Source organism: Struthio camelus, chromosome 1 (genome assembly GCF_040807025.1).
Source record: "Struthio camelus isolate bStrCam1 chromosome 1, bStrCam1.hap1, whole genome shotgun sequence".
NCBI lineage: Eukaryota > Metazoa > Chordata > Aves > Struthioniformes > Struthionidae > Struthio > Struthio camelus.
In genome coordinates, this window is record NC_090942.1 from 93602671 (window position 1) to 93621808 (window position 19138).

At 45.0% G+C, this 19138-nt stretch overlaps 1 protein-coding gene across 1 annotated transcript in view; it reads right to left on the minus strand.

The window, feature by feature from the left end:
• SLC22A15 (solute carrier family 22 member 15) overlaps positions 1 to 6933 on the minus strand; it is a 36903-nt gene extending 29970 nt beyond the window's left edge. Inside the window, exon 1 of the mRNA XM_068958379.1 lies at positions 6766 to 6933. Within this exon, the coding sequence (XP_068814480.1) occupies positions 6766 to 6852 (87 nt within the window). The 5' untranslated portion in view covers positions 6853 to 6933. The remainder of the gene's footprint in view (positions 1 to 6765) is intronic.
• Between the last annotated feature and the right edge of the window lie 12205 nt (positions 6934 to 19138).

Consider the following 19138-nt stretch of genomic DNA (forward strand, 5'->3'; position numbering starts at 1 on the left):
GCTAGACTCATTGTTTCAATAGAAGTTGCCACTGAAGCTAAATACCATCCCACTGCACTAAATACTTTATGTAGCAATAACTTGATTGATCATAACCCGAAAGCATCTTCCCATGTTTTTCCCATACTTACTATAAAGATGCCAGCTACCACTGACACAGTGGCTCCTGGGCATCTTCCTTCCCCATTTCTTTAAAAGACATCCCAAAAGCATGAGCTTCAGCCATGGCTAGAGTAAGTAGCCCCAGAGTGAGTTCTTTCCGACTTCACTTTTCACAGCATGGTTACTTCTCACATCATCTCCACTCTAGAAAAATCAAATCGTTCCTGTTGAGAAGCTTGTCACACAGTAGTGTGTCCTCTGTAGCTGGAAGGCTGGTAGAGAGGGAAAACTATAGTATGCGATGGCAAGTAGAGAGCCGTCAGACTTGCAGCTGTTGTCATTGGCCTATAGCAGGGCAGCCTTCTTGTTTTTGATTGTTTTTTTTTTTTTTCTGACAGGCACAGCAATTTGCTTGCTCCTGCCTGTGGCCAGGCCTTCAGGATGTCCACCTTTGGGTGTTTCTCTTAAAAATTTCATGCTAGAATTCTTGCTGGTCACTGTCATGAATACAGCAAGAAGCAAGTTCTTTGAACAGCACATTGAATCTTCTAGGATTGAACTGCACATGAACTGAGGTCAGCCTTATAACGGTGTAAAAGCCAACTAGATATCTTACATTGATACATATGCATATAGAACAAGTGGTTTCAGTGGCAAAGACTATGAAGTAAGCATTAGAAGATCAAAAAGTCATGGGAATTGTGGGATGATTCATAGAATCACTTAAAATGTGATCTCAATTACATGTTTGTAGTTAAGATGCAGCTAAAGAAGGAAAGTTCTCAAAGCTATAGCTCATTTCCTCTATACCTCAAGCTGTGCTTTGACCATACTTTCCCCTTGCTTGTAAGTACAGGTTTAAAGCCTAGCTGTGTGGATGGTGCACTGGTTTGGTTTAAGACACAAAATAACCTTGAGGAAAAATGCATATGTATGCAGCTGAGAAGAAACTTTTGCCATCTTTTTCCCCCCCACTTATGACAGGATTATTTTAAGCAGCTAACTTGCTATCAGTTTCCCAAAAATTAATCAGCAAGGAAACAGTTTAAAACTTCTGTGTTATATCTGAGAGTTAAGAACCTCATTGCTAACGAAGCAGGTCACAACTCAGTATTGTTATTTCAGGTTTTCTGCAGAATATAAGATGATGCCTGCATCAGCTGCATTCAAATTTTCAAGGCTATAACTATAACGTGAGGAAAAGATGAGCAATTGTTTCTTTTAAGGAATAGTTAAGGATCTGAAAAAAGTAATTACCAAAGGACAGAACACATGGGGTCTTGACTAAATTTCTGATTCTTCTGACAACTATGTTTTATTTACCTAAGGTCAATCCCTAAATACTTCTATCTTCTCTTCTTTCCCATTTTGTAAGAGACACAATCAGGTTTGCCTCAGGGAGTCTTGATTAGCATCTAATTAATTACACATGAAATGAAAGGTAACATAGAACCAAAGAACTTATGAGCTTTTTCCATAGAAGATTTTTTCCCCGCTTAAGCATATGGGAGGACTGGTCTTCCCTTAGAAGTTCTACCAACTTTCAGATAGGAGCATTATTAAGTAAATGAATAACTGCATACCCTAACTGTTTTAGGTATATATATCCACCTAGTTTATTTTGCTTCCCAAACAGGAATAAGCTATACCAGAACAAGGAATTATATTCAAACACCGCTGCAACTGTTCTAAAGACCTTCATCACTTCTATTACAAGGAAAACAACATGATTCTTGAGGATAAACATGCTCTGAGTAAGATTCAGTGTATGAGAAGATATAGGAATAAGAAGCTTATCTCAAGAAATAAAAATCGGGACTTCATAGTTTATCTGTTTGTATTCATGCCACATATGAAACCATCCCTCCATATAAGTGGCTGCAGATGTCTGAAGCACATATTGTGCAACTGTTTTTGAGAAGCAGTCACAAGGGAATCCATAACTTTTACTTCTCCACAAAACTTGAAGAAAAACGAAAGCCAAATAACAAGGGAATCAGAAAGGGAAAGAAGGTTACACAGCAATTCTGTGAAGCTTTTTGTATTTGCCATTTTACTTGCATGCTGACAGATTCCTGCAGTTGAACTACGTCTAAGTTACAGGGCAAGTAACTTGGATTGGGGAAACAGTGTATCCCTAATGAAGCACCCCAGCGCCCTTGCCTAGCAGTTGCAATGCAAATCATGCCATACCTTTCCTTCATTTTAAACTGTTCCATCACATTTCAGATTTGTTGTTTTGTACTTTCTATTCAGGTACAATCATAATTACTATACCCTATCAAGGATTGACAGTAAGCTGCACTAATTTATGATGAAAGTTCTAACTAGTTCAAAGAACAGCATAACAGACTCAAGCAAATGTAATCACTGAAAGAAGATTCACTGACAAAATATTTTGTTACTGTCATTGCAACCGTAGAGTGATGTTTCATGTCATTTAAGATGTAGAATTCAGCAGGAATAAGGAGTGTTGCATCAAGGAAAAGAGTTAAAAAGCCTGTGTATGGAATCATACCTGCACCCTATCTGAAGATGGGCAGACTCTATTCCTTTTGCATTATTTCTAAAGATTCAGGAAGAACCTACTTTACTTTGGCCACATGTCCCAGTATCCACTTTCCTCAGAAGAGCTGTGCAGATGAGCTGATTGAAGAGCAGCTTCCTGCACTTGGATATTTTAATGACAGAGATCATATAAGATCTTACTGCCAATAGCAAAGAGATGGTATCAGCATCTCTTATTAGGCTGCACTGCATTAAGAATGCCTTTGCCTCGAGTCAAAATGAACTACTCTTCCTCAAGGAACTTGATATTACTATCCTAACTGTTGTTCCATCTTCCTGCCAGGGAGTGATAATTCCCCAAGCTGAGGAGAAACAACACCCTAGGTGATCATCCATAGAACTGTACAATGCACATGCTACCTAACTGTAGGCAAAGGCTTTTTCAGGTTTGTAGACAAGACCTCCCTTTTAAACTCTAAGAGGTTTTATGAAACCTCTTAACAGTGTAGCAACATTTCCATTCTCAGATTTCTGTCAGAGGTTCAGTTTGGACTCCAGCACTCCTGTAACTCAGGTTCACGAGCCAGTACCAATCTTCAGCTATATATGTTGAGTTACAAGATACTAAGAAACATTCTTTAATATGCCTATACATGCTCAAGCATCTGATCAAGATGTGAGACTTCATCTAATGTGGCCACATATGTGCTAAACATGAACACCACATGACATACCATTCTGGGAAGAAAAACCTCAGTGTTTTCAATACTGATTCTTCAAAGGGTATTGAGTACCCTCTAGTAATCAACAAGTGTCAAGCAACTACTAGCAGCTCAGTCAAAATAAAGTACATGCTGTTTTAAAAGTTATCAGCTCCCATTATTCCTCCCTTACCTTCTTTAAAAAAAAATACACTGAAAATACAGGACAAATACAGCCTCAAATTCCTATTAGCCTGACTCCACATTCTCAAAATAAGTAAGTTTGGTCTTTGAGTAGTTTCATAGATTTTAGAATACTCATTGGTTATCTTTTCAGAAAAATGTTTCTCTGCATTAGCTATCATCACTTCATCATAAAGTTAGCAACCACTGCTACACCGCATTCCCAAAAATCCTCCAAAGTCACATTATGGTGGTACTGAATAAGTCAGGCATAGCCTAATACAGTAGCAGTTTCAACAAGTCAATGAATAACAGCAGCAGGTAGTGGAGAAACAATACAATCAGTGAAGTGAAAATACCCTGCAAGGGTGAAAAATAGCAGACTGCAAGACTTGTACTTAAGCTTATTTTACACTGACAACACACAAAAACATTTTTTCCATTTGTCCTAATGCAGATGCCTCCAAGCTCTTTAACTCCTCTGTAGTCAAGGCTGCAGGCAATCTCAAGTTTTTCTGCCAAGGTGTCACTAAGCTAGCCCCAGAGATCTAGCACCAATTCACTCAAGCCCACCTGAAAGCTGACTGTCATTTGTTAAGTTTCACCCATACAGACATGAATGCTTGGTACAACTTGTCTCAAAGTTCTGTGAGCTACACTAACAACACAAATATGAGGGCTTTATTCTGGCATATCAAATAAAGTAAGGCTACATGGTAGTAACAGCTTACTGTCAAAATTTAAATGGAAGAGTAGAAAGACACTGGAAGATAAGAGAAAATAACTATAAAAGGAGTCTGGAAGTCAATAGACTGGAAGCATCCAGAGATGAAAAAAACATAAAAGCCTACAGGAAAAGCAGAAAAGTTGTAGGGAGTTTTAGGAGGAAGCATAGAGTTTAAACCCAATACATTCACATTGGAGAAAAAAGGATTTGTGAGGGTGAAGACCAAAGTAGTTTCATCCTCATGGTACTCTTACCTTTAAAAGATAGAAATGTTTTGATGTAAATATGCCAATGCAAACACACAAGGAACCTGAGCATGTGGGAGGAGGGGGCAGGGAAACAAGTAATAAACTGGACTAGTCAGGAAATGGGAGAGCCAACAGAGATCAACAGGAGTTTTCATTCCCCAGCCAGATGCTACAGCCGATCCAGTAAAAGGACAGGAGACCATGATTACCGAATTCCACATCACGTGCACCAAACAGATTACTTCACTTTGGGTCCATCTTCCAAAGACTGATGATAAAGCAGACAGAAAGCTAACACTAACCATGGCACTTGCCTTCAGTCTTGCTCTAGCATATCCCAGTGACACATTATGCAACTTGGCACCATTAAAGGAATGCAGAAAGCAATCAGCCACCCATTTTGACTTGTATAAGTCAAAATCTATTCACCAGCTGAAAGACAACAAGCTTCATATCCAAATCTCTTAGAAACTCCACTGCCTAAATGGATTTGAAGCATACAAAACATATCAGTCAGGGGATGATACTCATCAGTAAAGTTCAAGGATTAAAGATAGCACAAGAAGAAAAACAGATCTGCACCTGTTCCCTTTGTTTCTTCACAGTTAATTGGAATTATAAATGTATTTATAAAGATAAAGATATTTCTATTTACTTCTCTCGTCAAAAATGCAAGTTAATCCATTACAAAAGAAAAAAAAAAAGGCATTACAAAACAATTCAGCCATACTACTTTAGACTCCTGGAACACAGAGCACTTGTCCTGGTTGCAGTTTATTCTAAGACATGATCAGCACTAGAAGAAAAAGATCTAAAGACTTGAGATTAGAGAGTCAATAGACATCATACAAGTTGTTTAGCCAGTTTTCCAGTAGAACCAGCTCTAAACAATGCCTAATATTAAAGCCTAAATCAGTTAAAGGAAAAAAAAGAAGCGAGAGAAACAGTACGAAGTTTTTGCTGGTTGCAAAGCTATGAAGATAAACAAGTACAAGATTCCACAACTGACACAACCGGAGATCTGAACTTTTGGGGCATCTTATCAAGTTTCTCTCTGCTTAGTTTCTGATAAATCATCAGTCCCCAAGCTGCCAGGAGAAAACATTTTCAGTCTCTCACAGCTTATGACTCCAAGTCCTTCATTATGAATAAAACATCGGTCAGAGGGAGGGACAGTTAAGCCCTCCTCCTCCCGCAGCTAGTAAGTTTTCTCTATCCCAGCTGGTTCATTTCCATAGCAACAGTAATCCAGTATTAGTCAATCTAGTTGCATGCACTACAATTAAGTTTTTGAAGAGTTAAAATGGAGTACATCTAGACTTCTGTCAAATTCAAACTTTACCTTACAGCTAGGCCAGACTACAAAGATACATATACTCTTCTCAACCTCTTTTTTTCTTTCTTTTGGGAATGTGCACAAAGATGAAGCAAAGCAGGAAGTAAAGAAGAATGACCTAGTGGTAGAGCACCAGACTGAGCACGTGACTTGGTCATGTAGTTACCTATGGCTCCATTTTTATTATTGAATTGACAAATATTCCAGTTTTGCATCTCACAGCAACACAAAAATACAGATCTGATTGCCCAAGAGAAGCGAAGCCTCATCCAAACACCTAGTATAGAAGCCTGCTGAAAAATCTTCTAGGAGCTAAGTCAACGCAAATCAGAGTACCAGTGCAGTTGCTGCTTACCAGCTGATTAGATGACAGTTTCTGCACACAGAGCTGCCAGCTACCACCTGTACCTTTCTGAACAGTTCCACAATCCATACACGACCTAGAAAACACTGGCTGAGGCCCTTAAGTCTAGGTTGTGTAGGATCCATATCAGAATCTCTAGCAGAAGCCCCTATCTTCCAGCCTACCTCATGCAAGTCTCAATTTACTTCCATTCCAACCAGCCCATCATCCAACAAGCAGCACAGTCCTCACTCCTCAAGCAAGGGGACGCTGACAGCACAAGTCTTTCGCCCAAAGCTTACCCTGCATAAGTTCACTCTGCCTCTGGAAGGGGTCACCTTCACCCCAGGAGCAAAGCAAACCGCTGCAGGCCAAACGCAGAGCAGGGGATCACTGCCACCCCAGCAGCCCTCGGCGAGGAGCTCCGGCACCGCCCTTCACACCAGGCAGCACTCACCACAGGCACATCCACTCCGCTACTCGAGGGGGCAACCGCCAACGGCACCCACACCGTGCGGCGGGGGGCCACCCCGCCCCCCGTCTCCCCACGGGCGCCCACGCACGAGCCAGGGCGCTGCCCCCCACTCCTGGCAAAGGGGCGGGAGGCGGTGTCTCACCTGGAGGAGCACGGCCAACAGGACGCACAGGTACACCTGGTAGGGCCCCATCTGCCCCACCAACGGGAACGCCTCTTCTACCTCCATCCCGCTCCCCGCCCGCCGCGCAGCTCCTGCGAGCGGCCGCCGCCGCCGCGCAGCGCATCCCCGGCCCGGCCCGGCCCGGCGCGGGGCGGGGCGGGGTGCAGAGCAACGGCCGGGCCCTCGCGGAGGAGGAGGAGGAGGAAAGGGCGGGAGGCGCGAGGCGGCGCTAGCGCGCACGCGCCGAAAAACGAGGCGGGGCAGCAGCCCGGCCAGCCAGGCACGCACGCACGCGCAGCCGCCCCCCGCCCTCCCCCCAGCTGCGGCCGGAGCGCGAAGCGGAAACGTAACGGCCGCAGTGTGCCGTTACGAACGTTGGCGCACGCGCACCCCGGGGGGGGAGGGGGGAAGGAGAGGGGGCTCGCGCGCTTGCCTGGCCGCTATTGGCTGCCGGTGGGGAGGGAGGCGGGGGAGGGGCGAGGTTTGAGGGAGGTGGGCGGGTGAGGGAGTCTCTGGGCGGCTGGTTGCAGCGAGCGTGCGCAGAGTAGGGAAGAGGAGTGCTAGGTGAGGGGGCTCCCCGTGAGCTGGGGCAGCTCCCGTGCCGGTTTTTTGGGAAGGGGAGTGGGAAAGGGGCGTTACCCCCGCGGGGATCCCAGCTCCGCAGGCGCGCCCTGCGAGAAGGCTGCTCTGGGCTCATGCTGAGGTGGTAGCTCCGGGGTTTGTGACGCTGCCCCGGCACCAGGTTAGCTCTGATCCAGTTTCTTCATGAGAGCACAGTCTGGGCGCTGGAGTTTCAGTTGATTTGCACCTTCGTTGTCCAGTGTTAGCCCTGTGCCTCAGGAGCTGTGAGCAGAGGACCTGCTGCTCAAGGTCAGTGAATTCATACAAGGCCCCTAAATGCTGCGGTACCTGGATGGTGGAAAACTGTTAGCGTTACTTCATTGTTTAGTGGAAAGAAAACATATTTGGAACTGGGCAGGTGCCACCACAGTTCTGGTCCTGCCACAATCACGTTCTTGGTAAAGTTCCCATTGAAGACAGATCTCTCTGTTGCAGCTGTCTTTATAAAACTATAATACTTGTTATTATATGTTTTATGAATAGTGTTTGCCACTGCTTTAGAGAGCCTGCATTGTGAACATGTGGTGGAAGTTCTCATTTAGAAGTAATGGGGCTGGGTGGTAAGACCAAAAAATGTGAATCCTACTTAGTGGCAAGGTAGGTAAACACATCTGTAACGTGCTGTGCCCTGCTCAAAGGAAAAAAGTAGTATTCATGTGAAGTAGCCATGAACTTTTCACAGTCCACTTTCATTTCATCTTTACAATAAATCTCCAACAATGTGAAACAACTTAGATCTTAATTAAGACTTTTTCTGGTGGTACTAAGTAACAGCAGCAACATTTTTATGCTTGTTGTGTGTGTGTGTGTGTGTGTGTGTGTTTTAATGAACAACAGCTGAGGAAAAATGGAGAGAGCTGTGTTGTGAGATTTGACCTTTAGGACCATGCCAGGAGCCTGGGAAATAATACCATTTCCTTGCTATAAAAATCACAACAAATTGACAAGTATCAAAGCAATTTACTCTTCATATGAAATTCACCTTTGCCCTAAGTACTTCTTTTCATATTTGAGGCTTAGTACAGATTGATTAAAGGCAAAACAGCAAAGGATTTCTGAAATGTCAGGACCTTTCTGGTGTTCATCCAACCCCACTTGTCTCATTTTATTACTTGGCTAAGATGCAGAGGAAGCTGTTCTGGTGCTCGGTACACTCTTATTGCCTCTCCCCTTGCACCTTCTCCCCCCTCCCAGTCAATTCAGCTGCACTGCATGGCAATTGCAGCTTTAATTCAGCACCAAGGAAAGTTGTTGCCACGTACTTTCAGTCTCACCTCAGCTCAGAAGTAAATTTGAGTAGAGTTAGGGGAAGGAATATAGAGATTTTGCTCACCCCGAGTCAGGAGGCAGAGGAGTGCTGTGCAGGCACACAGGTATTGCCTCCCAGATTTATGTGCTCCTTTCAGCCTCCAAGCGTTGCTTCTCTCTTCTCTCTTGTTTAGGACCTCAAGTACTGCTACGTGGGAAGTTTTGTTCCTATGTTATCTGCTTTCTTACAGCTAGCCAAGTTACAGGCTTTGCCTACCACCAGGGCGGCAATTAGAACCAACAGTTCTCTGCTGTATTTGCCTCCAGGTGATGCTCCCTTCCAAGTGATGCTCTTGTTCTGCTCCTGCCATGGCTCTGCTGAGATAATACCTCTAACTCCTGCAGCCTCCAGTCCTAACTGTAACAAGGGTACTGGGTAGGCTTTAGGCATGCCCATAGCATGCAGCAAAAAGCAAGGCCTCACACCCAGGCAGGGGAGACACAGAAAACAGCCACTGGGGAGCTGTCTCCCCTTGTCTGAGTGATTCTTGCTGTCCCTGCCTCTCCTGCAGCTACTGTAGCCACGCTTGTCTGAGTGATTCTTGCTGTCCCTGCCTCTCCTGCAGCTACTGTGGCCACACTTCTAAGTCCTGGTATTACTTCAGCGTTCAGCTGGGGGTAGGTGCTACACAGCTGGTCTAGGGGCCAAGAACCATACAGGCAATAGGAAGCTATATAAATACAGTCCTGAGAGTGGCTGTACTGTACGGACTCATGCATGGCACCACAATGTCTCAGTTTCAGCTGTCAAAGGTGGTGTGGTTTGCTCACTTGTTCAGGAATCTCTACATTGCTTTCTGTTACTCTGGGGCAGAATATATGGTGTTATGTGCTTTATCACATATAAGCTGACCTCTCTGGTGGTTTCCATGTCCCAGCTACGACAGAGCCCTTCATATCCACACTCTGCTCTAAACTTCCCTGATTTTGGTCACACGACCAAAAATGCCTGATTTTAGCAGAGATTTGGCTTTTCAGTTTTTGCACTAAACCCAGCAGATTTCTGACCTGAGTGTTGGCAAGAAAAGGGAGAGCTTGAAGGACGGGCTTTGGCAGGAGTGGGTGCAAAGGGTTTACCTGTGTGACACTGACAAGACATATAAAGCAAGGAACCCAGCTGAAGCATAGCAGGGAAGAGGAAGAACTGTCGGGGTGAAGTAAAATACCCAATTTCCATCACCCTAAACCCCAAACACCTAGGTCACCTCACATCACGTTCTGCAGTGACTGTCTGGTGAATTTAGAGGGAAACAGGCTTTTTCATCTTCCTACTTTTTACTGACAATGAAAGGTCTCTGCACTGTTGTTTTGCAATGGTTTGGATGCAACGTGCAGAAGTTTCAGTGTTTCATTGACATAACGATAGGGCTGCACACGACTTGGTCAATGATCTCTCCTCATTGGCATCCTCAAATCTTCCTGGAGTGTTACTGTCTTTGAAGTTCATTAATGTGCAATTTGGTCCCTCCTCCTCCTCCTCATTAATAACCATGTTAAATAAAAATAGTCTTAACAATCCTGTCTGTGGGGAATTTTTCTTTTAATGAGTGAGTCAGGCTTCTTATGCAGACATAAATGTGGTATCCCCTATGTCTTCCCACATCTCTCCCAACCCCTCTCTGTTACTGCTCCTTTGTGGTTCTGTTGCACTTTTGATATTTACATGTCAAATTCACGTGAGCACTGCAAATCTGAGACAGCCATATGGTTTCTTTTCAGCCTTTCTGAAGTAATTGTTTCATATATGTTCAGCTCCTTTCTCTCTGTATATACTGACTGTCCAGAGTATTCAGAACAATAGATTATGTAAATGCAAAGGAATTACCCCAAGCTAAGTTTTCTCTTAACAAAAAAAAAAAAAAAAGCCATCTTAGAGCTAGAAACCCATTCCAGCCCATTGCAATTATGCATCCCACTTTGTTGTATTCATTCATAGTACTTCCTGTCATGGCTGTTAATTTTGCCTTGAAAACACAACTAGTAATAGTTTGAAAAAAGACCTTAAAAGAACTATTGATGTTCCCATCTTCTAGCTGGGGTTTTCTGACCCAAAGAGTGGCCACACAGATCATTGATTCAGCTCTTGGCACAGCTGAGGACATCTAATGCAGATCTGCTGCTGATGGAGAAAGTTTCGGCTTGTCTGTCAGTGGCTTACCCAGGTATAAGCAAGCTCTAACACTCCTTAGCCCAAGCTGTTGTGGTTGCTAGAAGAACAAGTGGCTTCAAGTGGAGACTGGAGAAATACACAGAAGGGAAGTCCGCTGAGGTTTATCCAATGCAAAGAGGAATCTCCTCTAGCTCCAGAAAGTCCCTGAGACACAATCTCTGGAAGCTGATATTTGGAGTAAGTACTTGCTATATTCTTATACTCTTGCTTAGGTATCAGCTTTTGGCCAACTGCAGGAGACAGGATGTTGGGCAAGAAGCACCTTTGCTCCTATCCTGCACAGCCCCTTTTGTGTTCTTGCACTTCTTCAGGTTCCCATCCCCTCCTGACCTCTATCCCCTCAACCCCCAGAAGGTTTCCACCATATCAGCTGAGCCGAATGCTAAATTGAATGACTGAGCTCTGACTGAGGCAACGAGAAATCCTTGCACTAGTCCTTTGTCAAGGGCTTTTTGCATGTTTTCCCTCCAGGTGCAGAGAATGGTGGAGGAAACCTCTTCCGTGAGATTATAAAAGGGTTACAATTCAAAAGAACACTTACTATTAAACAAGCTTAGGGCTAAAAGGAGGATTCCTCCTTCAGGACAAAAATAAACTGGAGGTTCTCTTGCTCTCCTGGCTTGGCATATTCTACATGAGCATGACAGAACAGTCAGAGATGTTTTTTAGTACCTGCCAGAGTGACTGCCTTTGCTAGCTTCCTGCTATGGAAAATGAAGATTTTTCCAACCAGACTAATCAGCTGCATGTTGCAGCTGGCTTACCCCATAATACTATGCAAAGCTAGCATATGGCTCATTACAATATACCCTGACTAAGTGTTCAGCAAACAATCCACCAAGGCATTTTTGCTTCTCTGATGTGCTGTTTGCACTTTTTGCAAACAAAGCAACAAACAATTCCTTTGGAGGCACTTTTCAATTTTAGATGAGGCTTGAGGATGCTGAATTTCTGGCTGAATTGTGAATGATGTTACAAGCTGATTCCCTGTCCCTCCCTAGATGGACAGTTGTCTGTTGCAAACCAGCTCCAATTCAGGTTCCAAGGGAATCCAAGCTTCCCCACAAATTGTGCATCTCTGACAGCGGCCAGTCATTCTCACGATGGCTCACCTGGCCGCGTCCCAGGGTGTGGATCTGCATCCAACACCTGCCTTGGCCGACAGAGTCTGTAACTAGTGTCCTGGTCCTACTCAGTTTCCCATCACTTAGACACTACCTGCTGTGTCCACCCTGTGCTGGGAGCTCTGGTTTCACCACTAGCCCCTTCACAGTGTTCAAACTGAGTGAAGGAGTTTATAAACCACACGTTTATGCTTAAAGAATACTTAAAAGTTAGAGATTTAAAAAAGAAAAACAACGGAGTCCTAAGAGACAGGATTTGCCTTTGTGCTCTCCCAACAGCGACTGAGGCACAGGTGGCAGAGATAAGTGTTGGACATGAAGTTAAGTGTTTGTATTTCAAAAGGGTTCTCTTGGACAGATGTGCTGCACTGTTTTTGAGAGAACCCATGTGCTCATTGTATACCTCTTTCTTTCCAAGCACAGTGATCCTCTGGCTGAAGTAGCGCTCATAATCTTGATATTTATGTACTTCATTCACTGCCTAATCGTTAGCATACAGAAAAGTTGTTTGGACCATCTCTCTTGCTTTGGGCACTGCTGGGCATCTCACAACAGTGCACAGACAGTGGTGGTTTGTCTGGCAGAAGAAACACCACTTTGGATGGGGAAGCAAGGAGGGTATGTGGCAGGTGGCATCTTCCTCACAATGCCCCGAAGATGCGAAAAAGCCCTTGACAAGAACTATCACAAGGATTTCAACAGCTATTTGCACCCCAGGGGTGCCACATCCTGCAATACTGCTATTCTGCTAAGTATATCTGGACCCCATGAAGATTTCCTGACCACTGCCGCTTGCAAATTATCCCAGGAGTAACCTGTCCTTCAAAGGCAACTCTAAACTGCAAAATAAGGCTTTTGGTGCCTTCTGCCTGCCCAAAAGAAGTGAGACAAATTAGGAAAAGCCCTCAGGAATGAAGGTGTAAAGACAGCCAGACATCAAGACACAGTTTCCAATGTTCCTGCTCAGCAACCTCGGCAATCTGCACGCACGGAAAAAGAACTAGATGGGAGGAAAACAAAACGTGCCTGTCCGCGGTGGGTTTAAGATGAACGCTCTTTCTGAGCCCGAGCATTTGCCCGAGGCATGTGTCCTCTGAGCGGAACAAATCCGGGAGCGACGAATCCTTTCACCAGCAAAAGGACTGCACAGGCGAACCGAGTAAGGTGCCTACATCACTTTCCAGGAAGGAAGAGAGAACAAAAAAAAAACCCAAAAAACAAAAAACAAAACCCACCAACCCCCCCCCCCCCCCCAAACCCCCCAAACCCAGCCGTATTTGGTCTCCTTCCGCTTGAGTGGCCATTTGGAACAAAGGGCGGCTGCGGCGCCGCCCGCCGCCAGCAGGGGGGGCACGAGCGCTGCGCCGCGGGCGCGCTGCGGGGCGGCCGCAGGGCCGCGGGCGCGGGGCTGCCTGCCTGCCTGCAGCCGGCCCCAGCCTTGCCGGGGACGAAACCGTCCTTGCGGGGATGAACATCCCCAAAACGCTGGGGTTCCTTTTCTCCCTCACCTGCTCCTGCTTGGCACATCCTCTGCGTGGGTCTGAGTTCCGCCCTGCATTTAGAAAAATGAAGCCGAGGATCAGGAAGGACTTAATTCGTCCTACGCTCTGTGGCTGCCGATGAGTTCTGCGGCCACGCCAGCGTCCATTGCAAACTCCTGTGCTGCTCAGAGTGGACTCTTTAGTCAAAATAGGAAGGTGGTCCCTTATCTGATGTTTCTGGCAAGGGATGCACAAACTTGCCGTTCAGACTTGTAAAGATCTAGTTCTGCATTGTTTTTATTATACATCACTGTGCCGTCATCATTATACCACACTGTGCCACAGCAGGCACGGAGCTGTAACATAAAGCGAAGGCCAAAGAACATTTTTGCTACCAGAGGTGAGAGAAGCAGCTGTCTTATAGAGAATTGACTTGATGTGGCAATGCTAGCTACCAAGTTTGCCAGATAACGGTCACTTGCCCATTATGGCTGCCTATTCCGGAGTGCGAGGGACCGTTAGATAGCCAGTAATTCAGAACAGCTGTAACATTTGTTTATGATGGCCAAACATAGGAAAGGGACAGAAAAAGCAAGTGGCCATTCCAAGTCTAAATCTCATAATTAGATTCCAGGGGGACACTTCATGCAGTGCTTTTTACCTGTTTGAGTCTCTGGATCATAGCAGACGAGCAAATTTGTCTTCTTTGAGTTAGCTTAAGCAGAATGGGAGAACTGGTTCCAGAAAAACTGAAATGGTGGAATCTGAGTCTCATGCACCAAATTCAAAGGCTTTTAAAAAGCTGAGTGGATGATACCAAAATCTTATAGTTACCCTCACCTCCCAACAGGAGAAGGATGTCTCCATGTTGAAAATGCATGCCTTCCTGGTACAATGCATTCTAGAGGAATTTTGAATATATTCAGCAACAGGCAACCAAATTTCTGATCTTTCTGGACTTGTATGGTAAGGGAAATCTTAATTCTGCTAATACTTTTAGCCTGAAAAATTGTAAGTCATTCCCTACAAAAAACATGGAGACTCCCTCTCATCTCTGCTGCACACGTTCCAGGCTAGATTCTGGTCTCTGTTGCTCTGTTGAGAATGTGGATGGTCTCTCCAAAACCTAGCATTGCTGTTCTGAATAGATTTCAATAAAAGATCTTATAGTTTCACAGGAGTGAGTCTGGACCTCCCCTCAATCCAGAGTCAAAGGCCACGCATGCCTGCCCTACTGCCCCGGTGTATACCTTTGGCTTCAGGAAAAGGCGTGCTCTGCCCACATTAGACACCATGCACTAATCAGGCTTTGAATTGGGCTCTATCTAGTCCCATTCTCCCTTCCCAGCATCAATAGTACTTACTTCATACAAGAGTGGGTGTACTGCATCTGACCAAAAATCAGTACCATCTCCAATGCTGACCAGCTGCAGATATCAAGGGAAGAACAGGCAAAGCATACACCAAGACTTCCCCAGCCCTCTTTCCCATTCTTCTTACAATGTATTACTCAGGCACTGGTTCAGCCACCTCTGATGCCTTTACACTTAGTAGCTCTGGACAGTTTTTCTTCCATTGCCCAATCCCTTTGGAAGGGGACAGGTTGCTGCCAAGATGTGGAAATGGAAGAGGACCTCCTTCCGGTAGCTTGAGATCCATCACCTGCGTGTTTTGCATGATGCTCCCTATTCTTCATTTGGTGAAATGGAGAACAGCTCACATCATGCATGCCACTTGTGGTTTTATAGACTTTAATGGGCACTGGCAGGTCTCCCACTGGTCTTCGAGGACAAGGCACAAAGGAAGGATTTCCTGGGGAAATCTCCTTAGCTGGAAATGCAGGATGTTTCACAAAAGGGCTTCTGTCTTGCCAGGGGTCATAGGGAGAAAGTGGGTGAAAGTCTCAGATGTGTAATCTACTGTGTCCATCTGCTAAACTACTTTACTCTCTCCAGAGCTTGCCACTTGGGGCAAAATGATTTAGGAGCATTGCTACAAATGAAACGAAAGCTGGAGAACGTTTGGTGCCAGAGGCATTAGCGGTGCTGAATTCAAGCTACATGTAGCCCTGAAAACTATAGATTCCTCCGTAAAGATTGCAAGCAGTTTTCCCACTCCATTTCCTCCTTCTGGGAGCACTGGACTACGAGAGCAGCCCATCCAACCGAGTTTGGCTTCTGAGTTTAAATTCTGCCTGGTAATAGCAGACAGGCAGAGCAGCTAAGACGCACATTCTTCCCTAGAAAAATGTGAACATCTCAAACTGTACTTGCCAGCTGGCCCCAGACCCTGCAGTTCTTCCTGGAGTTGCTGTACCCATCCATCCCCCTAACCTGTCTCCAAGGGACCTATGCAGGGCTAATAGAAGAAGTTTCCTGAACAGGAGAAAGACTCTGCGCTGGTGCTCTATTGGATTCTGGTGCCAAGCAACGTTAGTAGGAGCAGACATCAACTTCAAGCCCCAGCGGGCAGCACCAACAGAAAACTTTCCTTCTGCTGTTCCCACAACTGCCCCTCAGGGCCCAAGGTCTATTCTTGGGGACTGGGTTCATTTTTCATCGTTTAGCTCCTCACTGACTCAGACTGCCAAGCAGGGAGCAAAAGGAGCTGGTGCTTTTTCTAAGACAGAAAAATAGTATCTTTATTAGCAGCTGCATTTAGGCTCCTAACTAATTTCATCTAGGCCACTGAACAGTTGGAGGATGACAGCAGTTCCATTGAGTTTTGAGGGTACAAGTGCACCTACAGGCTTCAGCCATATTAACATGGTTGGCAACTGTGACAGATCTGCCATCGGGCATGAATTCAGAAGTGACATTCTAAGACAAGCTGGCATTTTTGATCGGTTCATCGGTCATGACACCTGAGGCAGGAGTTTGCATAACTCTCAGACCCTACTTCCAACACCTTTCATGATTGCAGTCATTGAAGTGACTTGTGTTGAGGGGACAGAGGCTCCATTAGAAGGAATAAGGGAAGCACAAGTGTGAACAGCTACATTACTGTTCACCGGGGCTGGGATATTCATCCTCACCTCAGGGTGGCTCCAAACTTATTCACAGAGATTAACTTTTGCATTGCTTCCCAGTCTGTTTTTATAATCCAGACATGCAGGTATTGGAAGCTGAGTCCCATCCTAGCTTACCTGATCTCCTCTGGGGTAGAACAGAGCAAGAATTCAGAAACAGGGATAGGAGACTTAGGGAAATGGAGGCCATAAACCAAGCTGATTTCATCAGCTTCATAAGATAACATAGGGAGGCAGCCACAGCACAGAAAGGAGATGTTAAAAGAGTTTTTCCCGTGTGCATCTGTGAAGTGGAATGCCACTGTCCCTGGTTGTGCTGCAAAGTGAGAAAGCGTAGCAAGAAGAGAAGCAGACATGATTATTTGATCATGAAGGAGGAGAGTACAGTATGCCCTGGGTCTTCCTACAGGAGGGGAATCAACAGCAGAAAACTCAGTGAGAGCAGCCACAGTAGGACAACAGATCTAGGAGTATAAAATAAAGCCTCTTTTAGATCTTAAACCATTTGTGAGATAGCCAGGAAGCTGAAGGAATTTTAACAGGGACTTCAGGGACAGAATCAGTGCCCAAGCAAGGAGAATCTTGGTACATTTGATGTGTCAGGTGCATCTCATGTCTCCTATACTCAGTGGAAAGAGGGACCCAACTGCTTGGAGTCAATTTGTTTTCCTTCCCCATATGCTGTGTTTCCAAGAATCAGTTTATGGACCTGGAAGACATGCAGGACATGTCTACCCGCAGTGAATGGAGGACGGTACAGTAATGCTAACACACTGCACCCCATGCAGTACCCTGGATCAAGCACCTCTGCATGGCACACTGTGGACCTACCAGCTCATTCAGAGCTAACTTGCACCTCTAACCTTGGCATCTGCGTGTGCACAGACTCACCCACGCCGGGCTTTTTTCAGAGGAACTTTTCTTGTGGTGTTTCTCCCCAGACAACCTTAACGTCATTTCAGTCTTGTTCAGTCCAGGCTACAGTGTCGTGAGAGGGAAAACTGCCATTGTTTGCTTTCTGTAGCAAGAATAATAATGTTGGGAGTGCTACTGAAAAGTACGGAGGGTGTTTTTTGTAGAGAACATGTTGCCTACATTCGCTCTGAGAAAGCTGAAAAACTCTTGGCAGGAGCCTGTCAAGTTTAGGGCTGGCAACCAAACAGACACTACCAATAAAAGCAGGAAGAGATTTGCTGAAATAGAGGCAGAGCACTGCCTTTACTCCTTGCAAGTGGAAGATAGTTGGGAAGTGATTAGTCAAAACCACAGAACCACTTAGAGCAACTTTGTCTTGCACAATGTGCCATATGGACTGCAACCTAAACTCCCCTTTAATATTTTCTCATAAAGAAGTAAGAGGAGAAGTAAAAAAAATTGCATACATGTCTATGCAACCTGAAAGAGAAAGATAGTCAGAATGGAGATGGAGAGTCTTTTGTTGCCACAGATGGGCTGCTAGACTTACAGACAAGTACTCAACAGGTGGGACCTTCAGCCTAAGGCTAGGGCTAAAGGGACTCCCCCAAATTTCAGCGTGGGGAGGAGAAAAGGACTGGTCATCAGGCCAACTATGTATAACACAGCTCCTGGAAAAGGGAGTGCAACAGTGGAGCATTACCAGAGGCAGAACTGATCAGCAGCTTCTTACAAACCTGCTGTGATTTTAATAGCCTGAGCACAGTCCTATGTTTCCCTCTGGCATGCTCTGCCCCATTTTGATCCCTGGATAAGTTATTTTCCTATTGCACAGAGAGGAACCACACTCCATAATTCAGATGAGGAGCTAGATTTTCAGCTGTTTGAGACTCAGTATTCAGAGCTGTGATTAGAGCCAGATCAGAATCAACAGCAGCTGAGGAAGTCAGTTCTAGGTTTTGGGATGGGAGATGAAGCTTCTCCCAGAGGCAGGAGAAGCGAGGGCCAATATTTGGCTACAATCTAAGGTGTTTTTATCCCATCTGCCAGAAGGTACCTGCTGCCACCCCATTCATTCATCATTACTGCCTCTGAGCAAGACTGCTTTAAGTAAACACTCATTACTTACTGATATCTTTGGTGTTCCAGTTGGGCTCATTGAATGAGTTTATATTCTGTTTTCAATTATCTCTAAATAAAACATAACAGCTACACAGACACCAAAGGAGGGGGAAGGCAGAAATGGAAGAGAGAATAGTCAAGGGAGCTTTTTGGATTCAATTAAAAGAAGCTGGTCCTTAATTCATGCTATACCAAATCCATGTGAGGCTTTAGGATTTTTTTTTTTTAAATTGAAAAGTTTCTTGAAGTGGCCTGAATTTGCACTTTGAAGTTTAGCCCATTTTGCATCAGCTTCATGTCATCACCCCATAGCCAGTACTTCCTAAAAATTTAGGTATTTACCGAGTGTCAAACTCAAATTGTTCAAGCAGCACCGAACAAGCTGCTTCATCTGTGTCTCCATTCCCCCCCCTTCACGAAAGGGGATTATTATTCTCACCTATATGCCAGGATTTTCAAGAACCTGCATACTTCCTTGTTTTGGGCACAGATCCAAAAGCTACGTGAGGTCAAGGCAAAGATTTCAGCTGATTTCCCTGGGCTTTGCTTTAGTTTAATAAATGTACTCTGAAGACTTTGGACA